This window comes from the organism of the source record quoted next, unplaced genomic scaffold, assembly GCF_019419815.1.
Source record: "Pyrus x bretschneideri cultivar Hongxiangsu unplaced genomic scaffold, Pyrus_bretschneideri_v1 Contig23, whole genome shotgun sequence".
Taxonomy (NCBI): Eukaryota; Viridiplantae; Streptophyta; class Magnoliopsida; order Rosales; family Rosaceae; genus Pyrus; species Pyrus x bretschneideri.
In genome coordinates, this window is record NW_025999535.1 from 5578927 (window position 1) to 5597709 (window position 18783).

The 18783-nt window shown below is 37.7% G+C and overlaps 1 protein-coding gene and 1 pseudogene across 1 annotated transcript; one reads left to right on the forward strand and one right to left on the reverse strand.

Annotated features, from left to right (window-relative positions):
- The first annotated feature begins 4833 nt into the window (after positions 1 to 4833).
- Positions 4834 to 6701, forward strand: LOC103927396. Its single transcript, XM_009336314.3, has 2 exons — positions 4834 to 5574; positions 6043 to 6701. The coding sequence occupies exons 1-2, from the start codon at positions 4923 to 4925 to the stop codon at positions 6450 to 6452; spliced, it is 1062 nt and encodes a 353-aa protein (XP_009334589.2). The 5' UTR covers positions 4834 to 4922; the 3' UTR covers positions 6453 to 6701.
- A 2076-nt stretch (positions 6702 to 8777) lies between these two features.
- On the reverse strand, positions 8778 to 13948 carry LOC103927395 (annotated as a pseudogene).
- Positions 13949 to 18783: the final 4835 nt, after the last annotated feature.

Sequence of the window (18783 nt, forward strand, 5' to 3'; positions counted from 1 at the left end):
TAATTTATGGAGTCTATGAAGTGCACCAGTCCAAGCACAGTGATTATTGAGGAATTAAGTGAGGATGAAGGGGATGTTATGGCAATAACTTGTAAACTAAGAAAAAAAAAAAAGGGTTGCTAGCTATTGAAGGACCTTCAAATAATAAGGGAATGTCTATTGAAGAAGAGGTGACTATAATGTGCTTGGATGAAGGTTTTCACCAAGAAGAGGTGGCTGGTACAAGTGTGGTTGAGGAAGAAGATGTACAAGTTGCTCGAGAAGGAGGTTTACAAGATGTACAAGTTGATGAACAAGGTGTACAAGTTGCTGAAGAAGGTGAAGAGGAACACGGTGATACCTTCTTTGATGTACCAGTCAATTTTGAAGGAGACCAAGAAGAAAGTGAAGAAGAAGATCCTGACGAAGACAGTGACTTTGTAGAGAGTGACTATGAGAGTGATGAAGATAACCCAAATTTTGCTAAGTATGATGTGATTCAGGAACCATATTATAATTCTGATGATCTGTAAAGTGTACACTTTGAAGATGAGGAAGGAGGCAAAAAAAAAAAAAAAAAAAAAAGAGTATTATCCAGAGTTTAATAAGAAAACGGATATGAAAAATCCACAGCTTACTCTAAGGCTTATTTTCAGAGACAGTATGCAATTCAAGAGAGTCGTCATGATGTATTCCTTAGTGAATGGACATGGGAAAATTCATTTCCACAAGAAAAAGAAGTTGAAGATTACTGCCAAGTGTGCAAAGGACTGTCATTGGATGTGTGCTACTGGTAAGATGCATGGATCAAGCAGCATCTAAATCAAGACAGTCCTTGATCACCACACCTGTGGGATGACTTGGGCAAATAAAAACATGACTGCTTCTTTACTCACAGATTTGTACTTGGATCGGATAAAGCTCAATCCCACATCGCATGTCGAATCTTTTTTATCCACTGTGGAATCCGAGTGGAATCATGGGTGTACAAAGATGAAGGCTTATAGGGCATTGAATAAAGCTTTCAAGATTATTGAAGGGAAACCTGTAGAGCAATATAAAAAACTGTGGGATTTTGCTGAGAAAGTAAGAAAGACTAACCCTGCAAGCACTGTGAAGTTGAATTTAGATGGGGAAAGGTTTTCAAAGGATATATGTTTGATTGGGGGCATGTAAAGAAGGCTTTAAGGTAGGATATAGACCTTTGATAGGTTTAAATGGGTGCCACTTAAAGGTTTTACATGGAGGGCAGTTGCTATGTGTTGTTGGCATTAATCCAAATGATGAGACATGGCTTATTGCTTATGCAGTGGTGGAAATGGAAAATAAGGCAGCTTGGGTTTGGTTCTTACAACTGTTAGCTGATGATGTGGGTATAGAAAACCAAAATGGATGGACATTTATAAGTGATAAGCAAAAGGGGCTAATTCCAGCATTTAAAAAAGTCATCCCCATATGCCACACAGATTCTGTGTGAGGCATTTGTACACAAACTATAGGAATTTGTTCAAGGGGAAAAGTTTGAAATATGCTTTATGAGCAGTTGCCAAAAAAAAAAAAAAAACAACGGTTCCACACTTCAAAAAGGCAATGGAAGAGGTTAAAAAGCTAGATGAGAAGACTTACAATTGGCTAGTGAAGAAGCATGTGACTCAATAGAGCAAGTCCCACTTTGAAACCTATCCAAAGTGTGACATGTTGCTCAATAATTTGTGTGAATCATTCAATGCAGTCATACTAGTGCCAAGGCAAAAACCTATTATAACTATGCTGCAAATGATTCAAACTATGTTGATGAAGAGAATTCAAATGAGGTGAGGTATAATGATGAAGCAAGTAGGAGATCTCTACCCTAAGATTAGGAAGAAGTTGGAGGAAGCCAAACTCTTAAGTGGCAGGTGCATTGCACAATGGTCAGGAGGGACCAAATTTCAAGTGGATGCTGGAGGTGGGGAACAATTTTCAGTATCCTCCTATATGCTCTTGTAGGAAATATGACTTGACAAGAATACCTTGCAACCATGCAATATCTGCCATCCATTTCAAGAGAGAAAAACCTGAGGATTATGTGGATGCGTACTATTCAAAGGCATGGTACTTGGAAGTTTATTCTCACTTAATAATGCCAATGAATGGTATGTCATTGTGGGAGGATATTGAAAACCCTCCAATCTTCCCTCCATTATATACAAGGCAACTTGGAAGACCAAGGAACAAAAGAAACAAAGAAGCTGCTGATTTGGACAAAGATGGTGAACAAACTCCCACCAACCCACCAAATAATCCTGAAGGTCCTCCTAAGCCACTCAAGTTAGGAAGGAAATGGCAAGGTGCTTTGAAGTGTACTATATGCAAGCAAGAAGGACATAATTCACAAACCCATCATCGACATCTTCCTCCAAGGGACAAATAGGTAACATTTTGTACTTTCTTTAATCCTTAATCCTTTAATCCTTTAATGAATGATTTTATACTTTGTTATAGGCATCCACATTAGCCTAAGGGAGAGCATCATCATCAGCCGAAGCTGGAGCTAAAAGGAGAACAAGGAAATCTAAGGTACAAAACCTAATCCTCTCCTTTGTAGTTTACAACAGCAAGTTTAGTTTAGAACCTTGCTTTGCATCTGACCTTTTTGTAATGAACGTTGAAATTAGGCATCACAATCAAGGGATGGTTCATCTGCAAATCCTGAAACTCATTCACCGAGAGCCACCAAGCAAAGAAAAACAAGGCAAACCAAGACCTAAAGATGCCAGAAATTATAACAAATTACTGTTTTCACTTCATGTTTTATGTGCAGTAGGAACTAAAATTATGGTACATGGGTTATGGAATTAGACATCACAAACATTGAATTTCTTTTGGTTTTTTGAACTGATTTGTATCCCTGAAAATGCATTGTTTTGCACTATTTTGATAGATGGATTTCAATATGTTTTTTGGATCAGTGCACTGTGCATTTTGGGATATTTAAGGATGTCTAATGCATATCTTTGTAAATGTTAGATGGATCAATGATGCTATATGAATTACAGTTCATCTTTTGGTCTTTGCAAATGTTTTGTTTCAAGTGGACTTTGTGTTCATTTTTTGTTATATCATATGTTTATGTAGGATTTGTGTTGATGTGGGATCATATGTTTATGTACAATTTCCACTTGGTTTGGTTTTTTTAGGTTGTATTATCTTCCAAAATTGGACCCCCTTTAAAAAAAAATAAAAAAAAAAAAAATTTTTTTGCTGACGTGGATGCTTTTTGGTGGGAAATAATTATGTTGAAAAAAAAATTCTAGTTTTTTTTAAATGACGTGGAAATTAATTTGGCGGGAAATCTACGTGGCAGACATATGGAAGTTCATATGTGGAGATGGTGGGACGTGGCATACGCCACGTCATTATATGACGGACCAATTGACAGCCAATGTAACGGAGGTAGCACATTGAAACAAATTCGTAAGCAAAGGTATGACATTGAAACTTTTTAAAGATGATGTATGAAACTGTTAACGACCTAATAGTTGAGGTAGTTTTTTGTAATTTACCCTTTTTTTTTTTAACAAACAATATTATTTACATTAAAAGAGTGGGGGAGTAGGCTCACACTGGGCTTAACCATAATAATTGGTTCAAATTCGCCTTTGGTAAGAATCGAACCTAAAACATTTCACTTACAAGTGAAGAGGAATACAATTGGACTATAGAGGAATACAATTAAACCATAGTCCTAAGAAGCCATGGTGAATTTTATTTATGTTGTAAATAATATTAGAGAGAGAGGAGAGTGGGATAGCAGAGAGGAAGGTCATACCTTCACAGACCCGCTGAGGGATTTGTGAAGGCATACCTATCGAAACATAAGAGTTTTTCTCCAACCAAGAGACCAATCACAATGTGATAGTGACACGTGTCAATATTTGAATAAAAGCTCCTAGAACCTCATATCGACCAAAGATGAAAGTGTGCGACTCACCTCACCTATAAAAGAAGACCATTCTCCTATATCTAATGACATTATCAACCTTAACTCACCCACACCCCCCTTCTTTTTTTTTTAATGAAAAAAAAGGATATTATCTACTCTGAGGGGAAGGGGAATGAGTTGGGTTTAATTGCACAATGAGCTAGTAATAACAGGTTTCAAATTCGCCTTTGACGAGAATCGAACCAAAGACTTCTAACTTACAAAGGAATATCACTAGACTGTAATGATGATTATGCTTGAAGCTTTATACTATGTAAACTCTTCACTAGTAATGAGAACTCATCTACCTTGGTGGACGTAGCCCAACTTAGGATGAACCACTTACATCTTATTTTCGCTTCCTATCTCTATTTCTTCACATACTACACTCACTAGGTAACTGAAGCAACCTTGCGAATGTTACAACCTTAATAGTTTACATTGTTCCAAAGTCCAACTAGGTTTTTTTATTTTATTATCAACATTTAATGTTATATATTATTAAATTAAGACACGCCATGTAATATGCCTATGTGTTACGAATAAGGATCCTCTTTGGATTCTCTTTGTGAGGATTTCAAGGATCCTTTAATTGTGTTCATTTATCGTATATCGTGCAATCAGAAATTATTTTATTTTATTTTTTTAAATTGAAAACAATAATACTTGACAAAAACTAATTGTACGATTTACAATGAACAAATACAATTAAAGAATACTATATATCCTCACAGAAGATCCAGAAATAATTATCATTCACGTGTCACCGTCTTATACCATCATTTCCACTTCTTCAAAACGGTAACGCTACCTCTTGATCCAACGGCTCATGTTTTATCGCAAAACCCACACCCCCCTCCGCCTCTATATATAACTCACCTCCTCCCCCATTCACTCATTCTTTAAACTTCCTAAATAAAACTCTAGCCGGAAAAGGTAAAGATTCTGATCAATTCGCGACTTTAATCGCCGGAAAAAAATGTCGACGAGCTCGAGCAACACCTGGTTACTCACTCTTAAGGTTGCGCTGATCTCCACTGGCGTGGTCTCCATGGCCGTGGGGCTGAAACTCTCATCTCCATTGGTCGCCGACGCCGTCATCTCCCAAGTCCCTTCTCTCTGGAGCTCCGCCATCTCCTGGCTCAGACCACCGTATCTCTACATACTCATTAACTGCATCATCATCAGCATCGTCGCCTCCTCCAAGCTCCACCCCAAACCCGAAGATTCTCATCCGGAAACGGAGCCGGAGCTGGTGATGGTCCCTCCTCTGACGACGGAGAAGATCTCCACACAAATACAATCCGACTACGCGGCGTACGACGGCGTGATTCTAAGCGAGTACGGTTACGATGCGAATGTGCTGCCAAAGATTTCGGATTCGTATGGAGGAGGGACTGGAGGAGTAGTGCTGGAAGAGAAGGTTTGGGTCCCGGAGGCAGTGAAGAAGAAGGAGAAGAGAGAAGATAGGGCGGGGATTGACTGCGGCGATGAGAACGCCTTGGTATCGACGCCTGTAAAGACGAGTTTGCAGAGGAAGGGCTCTATGGAGTTCTGGTTGAACGAGAATCAGAAACCGCCGGTTTCCGCTCGTATCGGTCACAGAAAATCAGTTAAATCTAGCCCTGAAGGTACCACTCTCTCTCTCTCTCTCTCCCCCTCTCCCCCCCTTCTCCCCCTATGTACTACTTGTCGTACACGTTTTTGAATATTCGGATAGGAAGAAAGAACTGGACTGGCCGGACCGGACCACCTAACCTTTCGGCGGTCAAAGCGCCGCCCGATTTTTCTTTTTTTATTATCGGGTAAATTTCAAATTTATTTCGGAGTTGGAAAGGTCGAAATTGCCCTCGACTACTCGACTACTCGTGAAAAGGTTTTTCAGTATCACCGATATACAGATGATACATCTCGTATCATTATATAAATCATAAGATATGTTTGTTAAAAAAGTTAATAATTTAAAAATAAAAATTTTCAGCATTTATATATCACACGTAATGTATCATCTCAGTCAAAAAAATTTTTCTGTCTCGTGAGGGCATAAGTATAATTTCACACGAGTTCAAAATGGCAAATTAATGGGTTTGTTTTGGCAGGGGGGAAGTCGCTGGGAGTGTCGAAGCCGAAACGGCACGACACGTTGGAGAGCACGTGGAGGACGATAACGGACGGGCGGTCGATGCCGTTGACGAGACACCTGAAGAAGTCGGACACGTGGGAGACGCACGTGAGGAGGAATGACGAGAACACGCCGCCTCCGAAGTCGAAGGTGAACAAGTCGGAGACGTTCCAGGAGCGGAGCAGCGGGAACTCGCCGTCGCTGGCTCGTTCGTCGGGGTCAGGGCGGCTGAGGAAGGAGCCGTCGTTGAGTCAGGACGAGTTGAACCGTCGAGTGGAGGCGTTCATAAAAAAGTTTAACGAGGAAATGAGGCTGCAGAGGCAGGAGTCGTTGAATCAGTACCAGGAGATGGTAAGCCGTGGGGCCCAGCCCCCATTGTCTCACTAGTTTATTTTTTTATTTTTTATTTTTTGTTTATATATTTATCCATTTTTTGTTTGGGTAAAGTGATAGGTGCTGATGAAAATACAGAGTTAATTTGTTGGGTAAAAATTGCGTTTAGGGTACTTTTATAATTACAGTTGGGTTTTGAAAATTGCAATCAACTCCAACGGCTAGTTTTAATGTCAGAAGGATTCTCTCCGGATCCTCAAATTGTGGTTTTAATGTCATTGTATATCGTGCGGTCAGTTTTCATTAGGTACTATTTATATTTAATTTAAAATAATTTTTAGACCGTATGATTTGGGAATTCCATAATCCTCACAAAGATGATCCGGAGAGAATCCTCGTTCGTTTTAATGATGTCCGAAAACTGTGGCCGGTGCATGGGAACTCAGACATGCAATAAGAGGTAGAGAAGGATGCTTGGACATGAATCTGTTCAGAAAGAAAAATATTAAAAATATGATTTTGATTTATTGGATGAAATTGATTTGATGGTTGATGAAATGTTGATTATTGTTCTACCAAGTTGTTTTCTATCCCATGGTAGTTACGAGATCTCTAGTTTTTCATAATTTAAAAAATTTAAGGTGCGTTTGTTGTATCGAACTATTTCGGACTATACTAGTTTCAGAGACTAAGTTGGACTGGCTTGACTTGGACTAAGCAGGATAATAATAGTAAAGTGTTTTGTATAGTGCTGGACTAATTCATGGACTAAAATTATTTTAGAGCCCAAAATATTTTTTTTATCATCTTTAATTTACTTTTACTTTAAAAAACCAAAGACAGTCAAATATTATACTATAAAATATTTTTTTTAATTTACTTTCCTTTCCCTTATCTTCATTGTTTCTATCAAACTCTGCATCTAACCCCTATCTCTCTGCTACTCTCTTTTCTCCCAATTAGTCAAATCTCCCTCCTTTTTACCCTTCCACTTCTTGCCTTCTCAACAGATTTGGGGTTTTTGCAATTCCCAAACTCCCCCCTTCTTCATGTTTTGGCTAAATCATGTGTTAAGACATCGCGTTGTTCGTCGTCTAATCTTCAAATAGCTTTTGGGGAGCAGTGAAATCGCCCTGCAGCAAGGCCCGACGAGCTAATCGGAGGCGAGTGGGGGATTGTGGAGTCAATGGAGTGAGAGACGAAGGTGACTTGGGGTTGGAACGCTTGGTTTTCTCGAGACGCTGCAAAACCCAGAAACGGTCTTAGTAGTCCGACGCTTTTTGTGGTCTCTCGCTAAGACCCCCTAGTGAGCTCTTTAGTCCATGCGAGTCCCACCTAATCTCATTAAAGTTAGTCCCTTCTGTTAACAAACACTGGACTACACTAACTCTTAGTCTAGTCCAGTCCAATGAAACTTAGTGAGGGCAAACAAACACACCCTTATAGTCCAGTCCAAACAAACACTAAGCGTGAAACAAGATCACTTATCTGGCACTACACCATTTTGTATGTGCCAAGCCAATCTATCTTAGTTTCTGAAGCTAATTCAATCTTACTTTTTAGATTATTTATTAACCAAAATACTTTTGAGTTTTTCATTTATTAGCCGAGGCATTTCAAATGCAAGTTCGACTCCACAATCCCAGGCAAAAGAGATGATGAGATCATGTTAATATCATAACTGCAAAGCCGGTGGGTGAGGCGTGACCAAAAAGCTTGGCAAATGTATCTGCTTCTGGATAAGCACTTGAGAAAAAAGTACACCTCCGAGTACTTGTGGTGGCTAATCTGTAGAGTGCTTTTTATAACCATTTAAAAGGTTGAAATTTTGTTTAGGCTGCCTACAAAATCTTCCATTTCAGACTGCAAGAGATCAGTTGCCATCCTCTTGGACCACGTTGTTTCTGATTAATGAAGTCATTTTCCCGATCCCTAATATGAAGGTTATCGGAGAAAATATGTTTATCTCGTACCTGAACAATTTCGGTATCGTTTTTACTCTCCTTTGTGTCAATGGTAAAAGAAAATGGCTACCATCGGCCATTGCAATAGAATGAGTCGACAAGCTTGCAGCGTACGGAACCATTATCCATTTTTAGAAGGAAAACAAAAATTCATACGACTTTCGGAGTTCCCGGGCAACCCTTTCCCTTGCACGACAGGTTTTAGGGTAAGTTCCACCCACGAGCTCTTAGCAATTGCTAAGAATCTCTACCTAATGGCCAACATCCAGAACCTAACCGTAATGCCACTGAAGATAACAACAAAAAGTTAGTTAAACCAATGAGACTTTGGTTCGGTCGATTGTGACCAAAACACAAAAACCTGGTTTGGTCAAATATGATGTTACATGCTGATTCTTTTCACTCTTGCCATCTTATGCAATTGAGTAGTTTACATTTACACATACCTAGATCTATTAAATCCTGTACAAGTGAAACTGCGAGCAGACAGAATTCAAAGAAGAACGTAATGCTGCCATTCTGGAAGTGTTTCGACGTTTATTTCATTAAGAAAATCTCTACATTGCCATTGTAACTGGGAAAAGCCTATCCAAGAAAGTATATACACCCCCTCCTAACAAAAGTGCACCGCTGTTAAGACAACAAAATTCAAACATGTTAGTGAAAGCCGTGCAGCGACCTCTCAGGTAGTTGAGAAATGAGAAAATAGCTCATACGATGTCCTAGTTGCCTTGCGATGGCCAGAGAATCACCAAGTGCTCATTAGGAAGGGCATTGATGATAGACAAAGTTGTAAAATATGTATGTCTAATTGTCTATCACCAGAATAGTCAATAACCGATGATGGGGGTGAATGCTTTTCTATTACACGGGGAACTGAAATGTACTAACAAGTTTCGAAGAATTAAAAAGCGGAAACTAAGGTATTGAGAACTTACCTGATTGGATTGATCCATGCTGAAAATTTGCGAAATGAAAGCAGGCTCTGCATATACAAGGGTTTTGCTCAGGAAAAAGAAAACAAAACTTTGAAGCGGAATGTGATAGTCATTCACTCTAAGTAATCAAGAATTTGAAACAAAATATTGAATGCACTGGTTCGCACAGAAACAACTACGATATAAAGTTGCCAGCATTGCTAGGCAGATTTTCAACAAGTCATGAAATATTTAATATGAGGCCAGTCACCAGAGGGCAGATGAACAGAACAACAAAGAAATACGGTGGAAGCTTTCAGTCCCGGTTCTTTTCTGCAGAACTTACAACTAATCCAAAAATTGGCAGGCCACACGACCTGCAGTGCTCCAGCAAAAGAAGCAGCAAGAAGTAGAGGAGCAACATAACCACTTGTGTACGTCAAAAGTAAGCTGCCTCCTATAACGGGGTTCTGCAATAAAGTTTGCCAACTTCAATTAATAACATTTACAATGTAAACAAACTACAGAAAGGGAAAACTTGAGCTGGCAAAGAGTACTGAGAGCAAGTTAACAAAACAAAAAAGTACTGAAAGCATCAACTTTTGATAAATGACTCCCAACGCTCCGATATGCTCTCTGTTATTATTATTTTTTTTGCCAACTGTTTTGAATTTGCATGCTGTAAGATGATATCAGGATGAATAAGAACTATAAATATACATATACATATACATACATATATATATATGAAATATTGGAGATGATTGATTGAGACCAATAAGCAACACTGAAGGAATGTAGAATGACCTCCTACATCATCTGCCTAACTGCAACTGATCTGCACTAAAATAAAATACTGGTTTTTGCTCCAAAAATGTGGTCATCCCTAACCTCCGGTTAGCAAAGGGTTCTCAAGGGAGTTTAACAACTGGTCCAAGAGCATCAGTCGTGTCTCTCAAGCATTAGCGGAGAACTTGTACTAAATATCTAAGGATTGCTCTGCATCTATCCATCTCCTATCAAGAGTAAAAGATTCCAACCATGCCAGGCTATTAGAGAGTTCACAAAGGTAAAAATACTGCTTTTGATATCAGTAATCTGAAGAAAACTGAGAGCTCAAAGGAAATGTCAAACATTTGAGTTTACCTTAGATGTAGCAACATATCCAAGTAGAGTGGCCAGCACTGGCGTACTGCACGGTGAGGCAGCTAAAGCAAATGTAAGCCCAGCTAGATATGCTTGCACGCCTAATACGTCTAAGTTGAAACTTGTAAGATCATTTGGACAACCAGCTTTATCTAAACCACAAAATTCTAAAAGTTTATGGTGGGTAATTACTTGAAGGGAAATTAGCAGCAGCAGCAGCCCGGGGATCAAAATTGCTAAAAAATGAGGGGAGCTGTAGTTCAATTACCTGTAACGTCACTGTAACGTCAACCCATAAGATGATGGCATAGAATAAGGGTTAGCAGAAAATCAGAAAGACCTGGTCAATCAAAGTGATAGATAATATCCAATACACATTCTAGGCGAAATAGAACAACGTTGGCACATGAATGAATACCTCAAGCAGATTCAAGCCAATAATACTAGCTAAACCTGAAGCGGTCAAAGGTAACCCCCGCCCTGTTTGTCCATATGCCTTTCCAGCGAATGACGCTCGCTCCTATGCCTAAGAGTGCAAGTGTAGTTGCCAATCCTAATGAGAACGCAATTGAATTCCCAAGAACCTGACCAAAAAGGAACATTAACATCAGGCTATTGTTAGAAATGTGTTCGTGTGTGTGTCAATCTGTCAGATGGAGAGAGAGAGAGAGAGAGAGAGAGAGTAACAAAGGAAATCAAAAGTAGCAAGTTATCACCTCTGCCTTGATTTTCCCTGAACCAAATGCTCCTGCATGATTCCAATAAATTCATATCAGCATTACACATGATACATGCAAAAGAGTAACTGTCCATCTCCACGCAAAGACAACCCCTTTCCCCTCATTTGTCTCCATATCCATGAGATAAAATATACGCTTACCTATGTAACCTAGGGTCAGCGGTAGAACACTTAGAGTACAAGGAGAAAGGCTGGTCACAAGCCCAGCCCCAAAAATAACTGCCAAACTGTAAAGACGAACAAGCAACGAGAAACAGTGCATATTCCAAGACACTGAATCATCAAAAATACAAATGTGAATGAAGACGTGAATGTGGGACTGAACCTAGAGAAACTGAGGGATGATGGCTGGTCTTGAACAGCTTCATTAGCGTCCTGTCCCGAAGAAAATGGAAATCCTCCAAACCATTCTCCAGGGTCTCCATTCGCTAACGTATACATTGAAACAGCACCTTCGGAAAAGATTCTAATTCCAGAGAATATATATGATAGGTAAAATTGGGAATTTTTTATACAGATTTTAATAATAGCTTGACCAATACACAGATAAATGTTAATTTTTTGACCGTTAAATCTAAACAATTATCATAAAACAGCAGAACTAAAAAAATTATAAGGATTCTGCACTTAAGCACATTCTCACCGTTATTTTCTCCGTGCTAGCCTTTGCCATGTCTGTGAAGATCAAATTCGCTGCTGAAACAAATATCACAGTTACAAGCAAGTTCATTGAGTTCATGCAATCGCAATGAACAAACTAAATATCAGCAGTAACACGGTGTGCTAAATAACAGCTAATTTCACACAGTTTGAAGAGTATAAATGTTCACAAATTCTATACGGTATCCAGAAGACAAGGGAATTAAAAAAGCTCCCAATTATATGTCTCTAGCTACCTTTGAAGTTAGACCTTTTCATTATAGATAAGAAAGTTCACTTCTTTGGAAGTAAAAAAAAAAACAGATGCAATAGAAAGATAAGTTAATCAATGTTAAGCGGAACTGTGAAAGAGAAAGGCTTGTTACCTGCCATGGAATTTACGAAAGTCATAGTTGGGAAACTGCTACTTCTATCAGTCTTTGCCAATGATGCCAGATCTTGGCAAGCATTCTAAGGTGTACAACTAGAATTAGGTTCCTTCAGCATTTTGATGGGTACTATATATTTTTTACCTTCAAAACACAAATTTGAGAAACAATTATGTTACAATACTGCATTAGTAGTAAAACCCATATGAAATCTGATAGGATTTTTAGCACATGTAAAAGTAGAGATAAAAACACTCAAACATACTTGTAAGGGTACAAAAGTAAGGTCATTTTCCACAGAGATTGAAGGAATAATTTGTGTTTAAAACCAACTCTTAATTAATTATTTAAAACCATGTTTAGAAAATGTTGATTTTAAAATTTAAAATAATAAAAACGAATTTAATAAATAAAAAAACAAATTAAGAAATCAATTTAAAGAAACACTAGGGTTTCGCCTCCTTAACAATCCTACGTAGTTTTTCCAATTACTTATGAATTACCCATGCATATTTCGAAGGTTAGGTTTTCCTAATATATATCCTACTTGGAACCTCCAACATAGAACATATATCTAACATGTAACCGTCCGAACATTCAGATTAAATATGAACATGAAAAACTCATTAAGTTTTATGAAAACCCTTTGAAAAACCATGCAACCCTTAAGGCGTGGTGTTCATCCTAAGTGAAATTACAATTATTAACCACAAGAAGACATCGTCAATTTCAGGGAACCTTCCGACCAAAATTGCATCAAATTACTTTTCTAAATATCATATTGGTCGCGAATACTAAGACACTTAGATAGTTTATAACAGTGAGTAATAATTCAAAACATGCATGCATAATATTATAAGTAAATTGAAAAGAAACTACATATTCTTGCTAAGAGTCAAGACTTCGCCCTAGCAAAAAAACTAGCCACGAACAATCATAAAACAAAATATTATTAAGAACATGGAAAGAAAACATCTTGAAAATAAACTTCAAAAGCTCTCTAAAGTAGTGCACGTGTTCTCCTCCTTTCCTTCCCTCTAATACCCTAATGGCTAAATATCTTTATTTATAAATTTCTATTCTAACTTTGGGAAATCCGGCCAGCCATAAAGAATCCCACATTTCTGAATCTTCAGGGCTCCAAAACAGGCCCAAAATGGCTAAAATTAAAGCTTGAGATGTCCCGCACATAATTGCAGAAGGCCTCGAACACAAAAGACATCATCTTGGACGTCAAAAAGCTCAAATAAGCCCAAAACGTCACTTTGACAGCATTGCACGCTGGTCATTTATTTCGTCGCCATAATTAAACCGCTTGATATAAAAGTCTGAAACTTTGACACGAATACATTGAAAGACTAATGAACATTTGACACAAATACGTTGAAAGACTAATGAACATCCTCCAATTGGAATTACTCCAAAATTCATATGTTTGAATACTTTATGCTCAAGAGGAAATCGAATGTCCTATATTGGAAATATAATTCAAAGTATCAAAATTCACACAAAATAACCAATAAATTAATACTAAAATTAGGGTAAAATATATAATAAAATATAGACTCATCAAAATCCATACAAATATGTACAAAAAATTCAATACTTGAACTTGATGATATTAATATCCCAACAATACATGCATAATTATAAGTACACTTCACTCACTGTGGCTAGTTTTCTGGCCATGCTTGCAGATTGAAACAGTGAAAGAAATATTGCCATGACTGCCGCAATGATTGATAGCCAAATTCATCTGCACAAACAATAATTAGTAAACAAAAGATAGAACGCTAAAATGAAACACTGAAAGATATCAGCGGGCACTCAGAAAATTGTTCGGCTATATTTTCAATCATTAGAGGAGTTTAGCAAAGTCTCAAACTTTTTGCTTTTACCTCAACTTTTTCGTATTTGGTTCACACAGCAACAGTCAAAGCAAGCTATCAAGCGATGGAGGAAATATCACCACCACAAACTGTGGAAGAAATCACCACCCACATGCGCGTGGGATTTAAACACGGATGATACACTTGATGCCCAATAATAGTTTTGAGATGCTATTATTGAGGCATGAGGTTTAAACATAGACCATGAACTTGTTTGAAATTGTTTTTTAAAGAAAGCTAAACGATTATGTTATAAGTACGTATATATTTATAAATTTAAGTTTAGGTTTTTAGGAAGCACTTTTCTGTCATGGTTAGTAGCCTTCTTGGTTGTAAAAAGAAAATGCTTCTAACCATTCTAGAAGCAAATTCCAAAGAGACCCACATGGTTAAACATTGGTATTAGTTAACTGAGATATTGACACGACTAGTGAGACACTTATCCTCAAATAGTTAAGAACAATATCTATATATAGTTGAGAACTTGTCTTCGATTTCCCCATTCCTAATATCGGTTGTACTAAAGAACTCATATTTACATCTTTAGGAGGTGATTCTATAGGTTAAAATAGATGTAATATGTAATTTACATATCACCCTTTAAAGTAAAACTCACATTTACATATCATAAAAATGTAAATGAGATATAAATGTAATTTTTATAATAGCAAAAGAGATGCTCTAAGGTTGGTAAAACATCATCATCGCTTTTGAGTGTATTTTAATAAAACTACTACATCATTAAAAAAAAGAAAGAATATCACCTACATAAAGCTTAAAACTTTAATTCATCGAACGACAATTAAGGCGATAATGATACTCACCGCTCCTAAAAATGTTTCATTTTTCTTTCTTTCTTCCTTCTTTGGAAAAACACAATTATAAATTGACAATGGCAACATCTGGAAATCATTCCATGAAATTGAAATGGAAGTCATGCAAATCTATTTATTAACCATGTTGAGATTTTCTCAGATAAAAAGAATCCAAGTAACAAAAAGTTCAAAAGAAAATAATCAATTGAAGCAAATTTTATCTTAGTTGGTAGGGCCCCACCTTAAGAGTTAAAAAAAAAACTCGTGTCCCTTCAAAAGGAAGGAAGAAAAGATAAGGGCGGGAAAGTTCTGCGTATCTGACCGCATTAATACAGTAACGGCAATAAACGGAAGGTTTGTTTTGCCATGCATGGCTGACTCAAAACTCAGAACTTCTATCCCCTGCGGACGCCCCCACCAACACCGCACCCCAAACGCTGCCACGTTCAACCCATCAGAATATCAACGGCTCCCGAAACACCAAAGCCCCTTTAATTTCGTCTCTTGTCCGGGCGACCACACCCTACCCTTCTGTCGTCCTCGTTGTCATTAAAATGGCTCACTCATATATACTCACTGTCCTTATCTTTCATCACTCTTTCTGTCACTCTCGCTCTCTCTACATCTTTACCTCTCTCTCTCTCTCTCTCTCTCTCTCTCTCTCTCAAATGGCAACATCATCGTTATCTGGTCGGTGCTTTTTCTGCATGGGCAGGACGGAGGATTTCATGAGGGGATGGCGGCTGAGAAACGGGTCAACCGCCGCTCTGTGCATCAGATGCGGGTGAGGCCATTCTTCCTTTTACATTTCTATTTGTCTAAAGGCTTTCTTTCTTCTTATTTTTTTGTTCTGTTTCGTTAAATTAGGGGAGGATGGGTTGAAAGTTTTGGATCTGTGTTTTTTGATAGCGTGATATACGTGGTCTCCAGGTTGAACATGATTTGATGCTATGTTGGGTTGATGATTGTCATGATGTTGTTTACTCTTAATTTGGAGAAAAATTGTTGGTCTTTTTGTGATAATTTTGGATTATTTAGTCTAATGGATTGACATAAAAACAGCTAGCGTAATCACCTAAGATTTTTAAGCTGAGGCTTGATGCATGCTCTTAGTGTGGCTTGATGCAAGTGGTGGATCCTCATGGTGGAAGGCGTTTCCTCTTTAACCCATTGAGCTCTGAATTAAAATTCCTCACCTGCTCTTAGTGTAGCTTAGAGATATAAGGAATATCACTTTTAATAAACAAAAAATTTGAGACTTATTGGGGCACAATATGGTCATTTCTAATCTGTCTTTAGCCTTTCATTTGGTTAGGTATATATGAAATTATTTGAAGAAAATGTTTTATTTCTTTATGCAAGAACTGTTGGCTTGAACAAAACCAAGGATTACATTTGAGGTTCATGCATGGAATATTGAGCAAGTAGAAGTAGTTTATATCAGCCAATTTTGCACCTGAAATAGTATCCTAGCCTATTGGTGTCCTGATAACACCATCCTCATTCCCAAAAAGGTTCAAAACAGTTGAACAGGAATGCTACAATATTCCATGGAATGGAGTAATCCTTGAAATGGAATGGGTATCCTGGAAAATTCATATCCCGTGAAGCCAGTGCTACCTTAGATTTTCGATACAAGGACATTGATCTTCAAACTTGGAATTGTTGGTGTCTTCCATATAAATCTTTGGTCGCTCTACTCCGAATCCAACCACTGGCCTTTAAGGTGTTGACATGTTCGTTGGAAGTCCTTTAGCTCCAAGGCTTTACCTTAAGCCTTACAAGCAAGAGGACTAACCACAAGGGAATTCTCTAGAATGTCGCCACCCACTGTATTGGTTTCATGTACAAGTATGCTTTAGTTGAAGGCCGCTCGAGCTTTTCCCGGAAGTTTGGCATGTGTTTCTTTAGCGCCATGAAACTTGGTACTTGACGTCAGTTTCTTTTCAAGAAGTTTCTGTTTTCTCCCCCATCAACGGATTAGAGGGCTTTTTCTTCTTTCGAAAAAGCACCTAAATGATTCATTAAAAGATCAATCCCAATTGTTGTAACTTCATCATACAACAATTGAGAATTGATGTATATTCATCATACTCGGGAAAAGTCCTTTATGACGTTTCTTTTTTCTCCTTTATCAATGTAATCTTCATCATACTCATCATAAATTGACAGAGCATTCCAATCGACTACATTATCAATTTTGTCAAAAACTGACAGCAATGACATGACAACACAAAAATTGACAGCAATGTATACTTGGGAAAAGTCCATTATGAAGTTTATATTCTCTCCCATCAATGTAATCTTCAGCATACTCATCATAAATTGACAGAGAATTCCAATCGACTAAATTATTGATTTCATAAAAAATTGACAGCAGTTACATGGTAACCCAAAAATCGTCCGAAGCTCTGATTACCAATTGATGCAGGGCTAGCGAAAAGAAATGGAATAAAATGAAATGAGAACTGAAATTTTGGGTTCGTTATGTCCTAGTGCAAGAAGAGATTTGAAAATTCCGAAGAGCCTGTTCTTGTACCATCCTGCAATTATAGAGACCTAGAAACAAAAGTTGAACAATCTCACAAGTGAAAGGCACAAAAACATAGAGAAAACACTCTGCATATTTCTTTCATTCAAAAAACGTCCAATCTGCTCACCTTCCAACAAGAAGTGGGGTTTAAATCACATACATTCAGAAATTAAAAAAACAACAAAATTTAAAAATACAGAAAACTGAAAATCACATAAAGAAGGATTATGGGAAGCCAAAAAAAACCCTGGCTGTTATGATTAGCCAAAAAATTCCCTCTAGCTGTTATTAAATTTATTGAGTGCTACCGATTGATGTTAAGTGTTCAATTTATCCTCACGCTCCATAAATGCACTGCCAACTAATCTGCATCAGTACTTCACGTCAGTTTTTTTCAAGAAGTTTTTGTTTTCTCCCCTATCTACGAGTAAAGGACTTTTTCCGAAAAAGCACCTCAATGATTCATTAAAACATAAATTCCCAATTGTGCACCCCATAACAATCTCAAATGTGGAATGTCTCTGGTGTCTTTTATTTCTCCAACATCAAAGGTACTCCTAGTCAAGGTTTGCTATTTGCTGCCTCCAACAATCTTACCTTGGAAACGTGTTGTGGTTCAGATTGAGGAAGCTATCGTGCTACAAGGATGTCAGTTACATGATATTGTTTTTTTTTTCCTAGGAAATTCTCACATCTCATTAAAATTCAAGGAAACATTGGTTATGTTTCTAGATCATAGGCTAAATTCGAATATCGATCTATGGCTAACACATGTTTGGAGCTGACTCGGCTGCACTATATATTACAAGATTTAAAAGCTCCACAGATAGGTCATGCGCTATTGTATTGTGATAATCATGTGGCTTTATACATTATAGCAAATCTTATTTTTCTTGAGCGACGAAGCACATTAAAATAGATTGCCACATAGTTTGAGAAAAACAACAAGCCGGAATGGTTAGTCCTTCAAATATACCTACACGCTTACAATTAGCAAATGTATTTACAACGGCTTTTGGAAAAGATCAATTTGTGGCACTGCGCGACAAGTTAGGACTTCATGCTACTCACTCTCCAGCTTGGGTGAGAGGTTTTTTTTTTTTTTTGAACAACCAATATGATCTACACTGAGGAAGAAGGGTTGGGCTTAGCCTCATAATAGGCTACGAATAAAGTGGTCAAATTCGCATTTGGCGAGGATCGAACCTAAGACCTCTCACTTACAAGTGAAGAGGAATACCACTAGACTGTAGTATTAAGTGGCTCATAAAACATTTTTTAAGTTTTACCCTCTCTCTCTCCTTTAGTCTCACAATGTGCTAGCAATAATGTGGTCAAATTCGCCTTTAGCAAG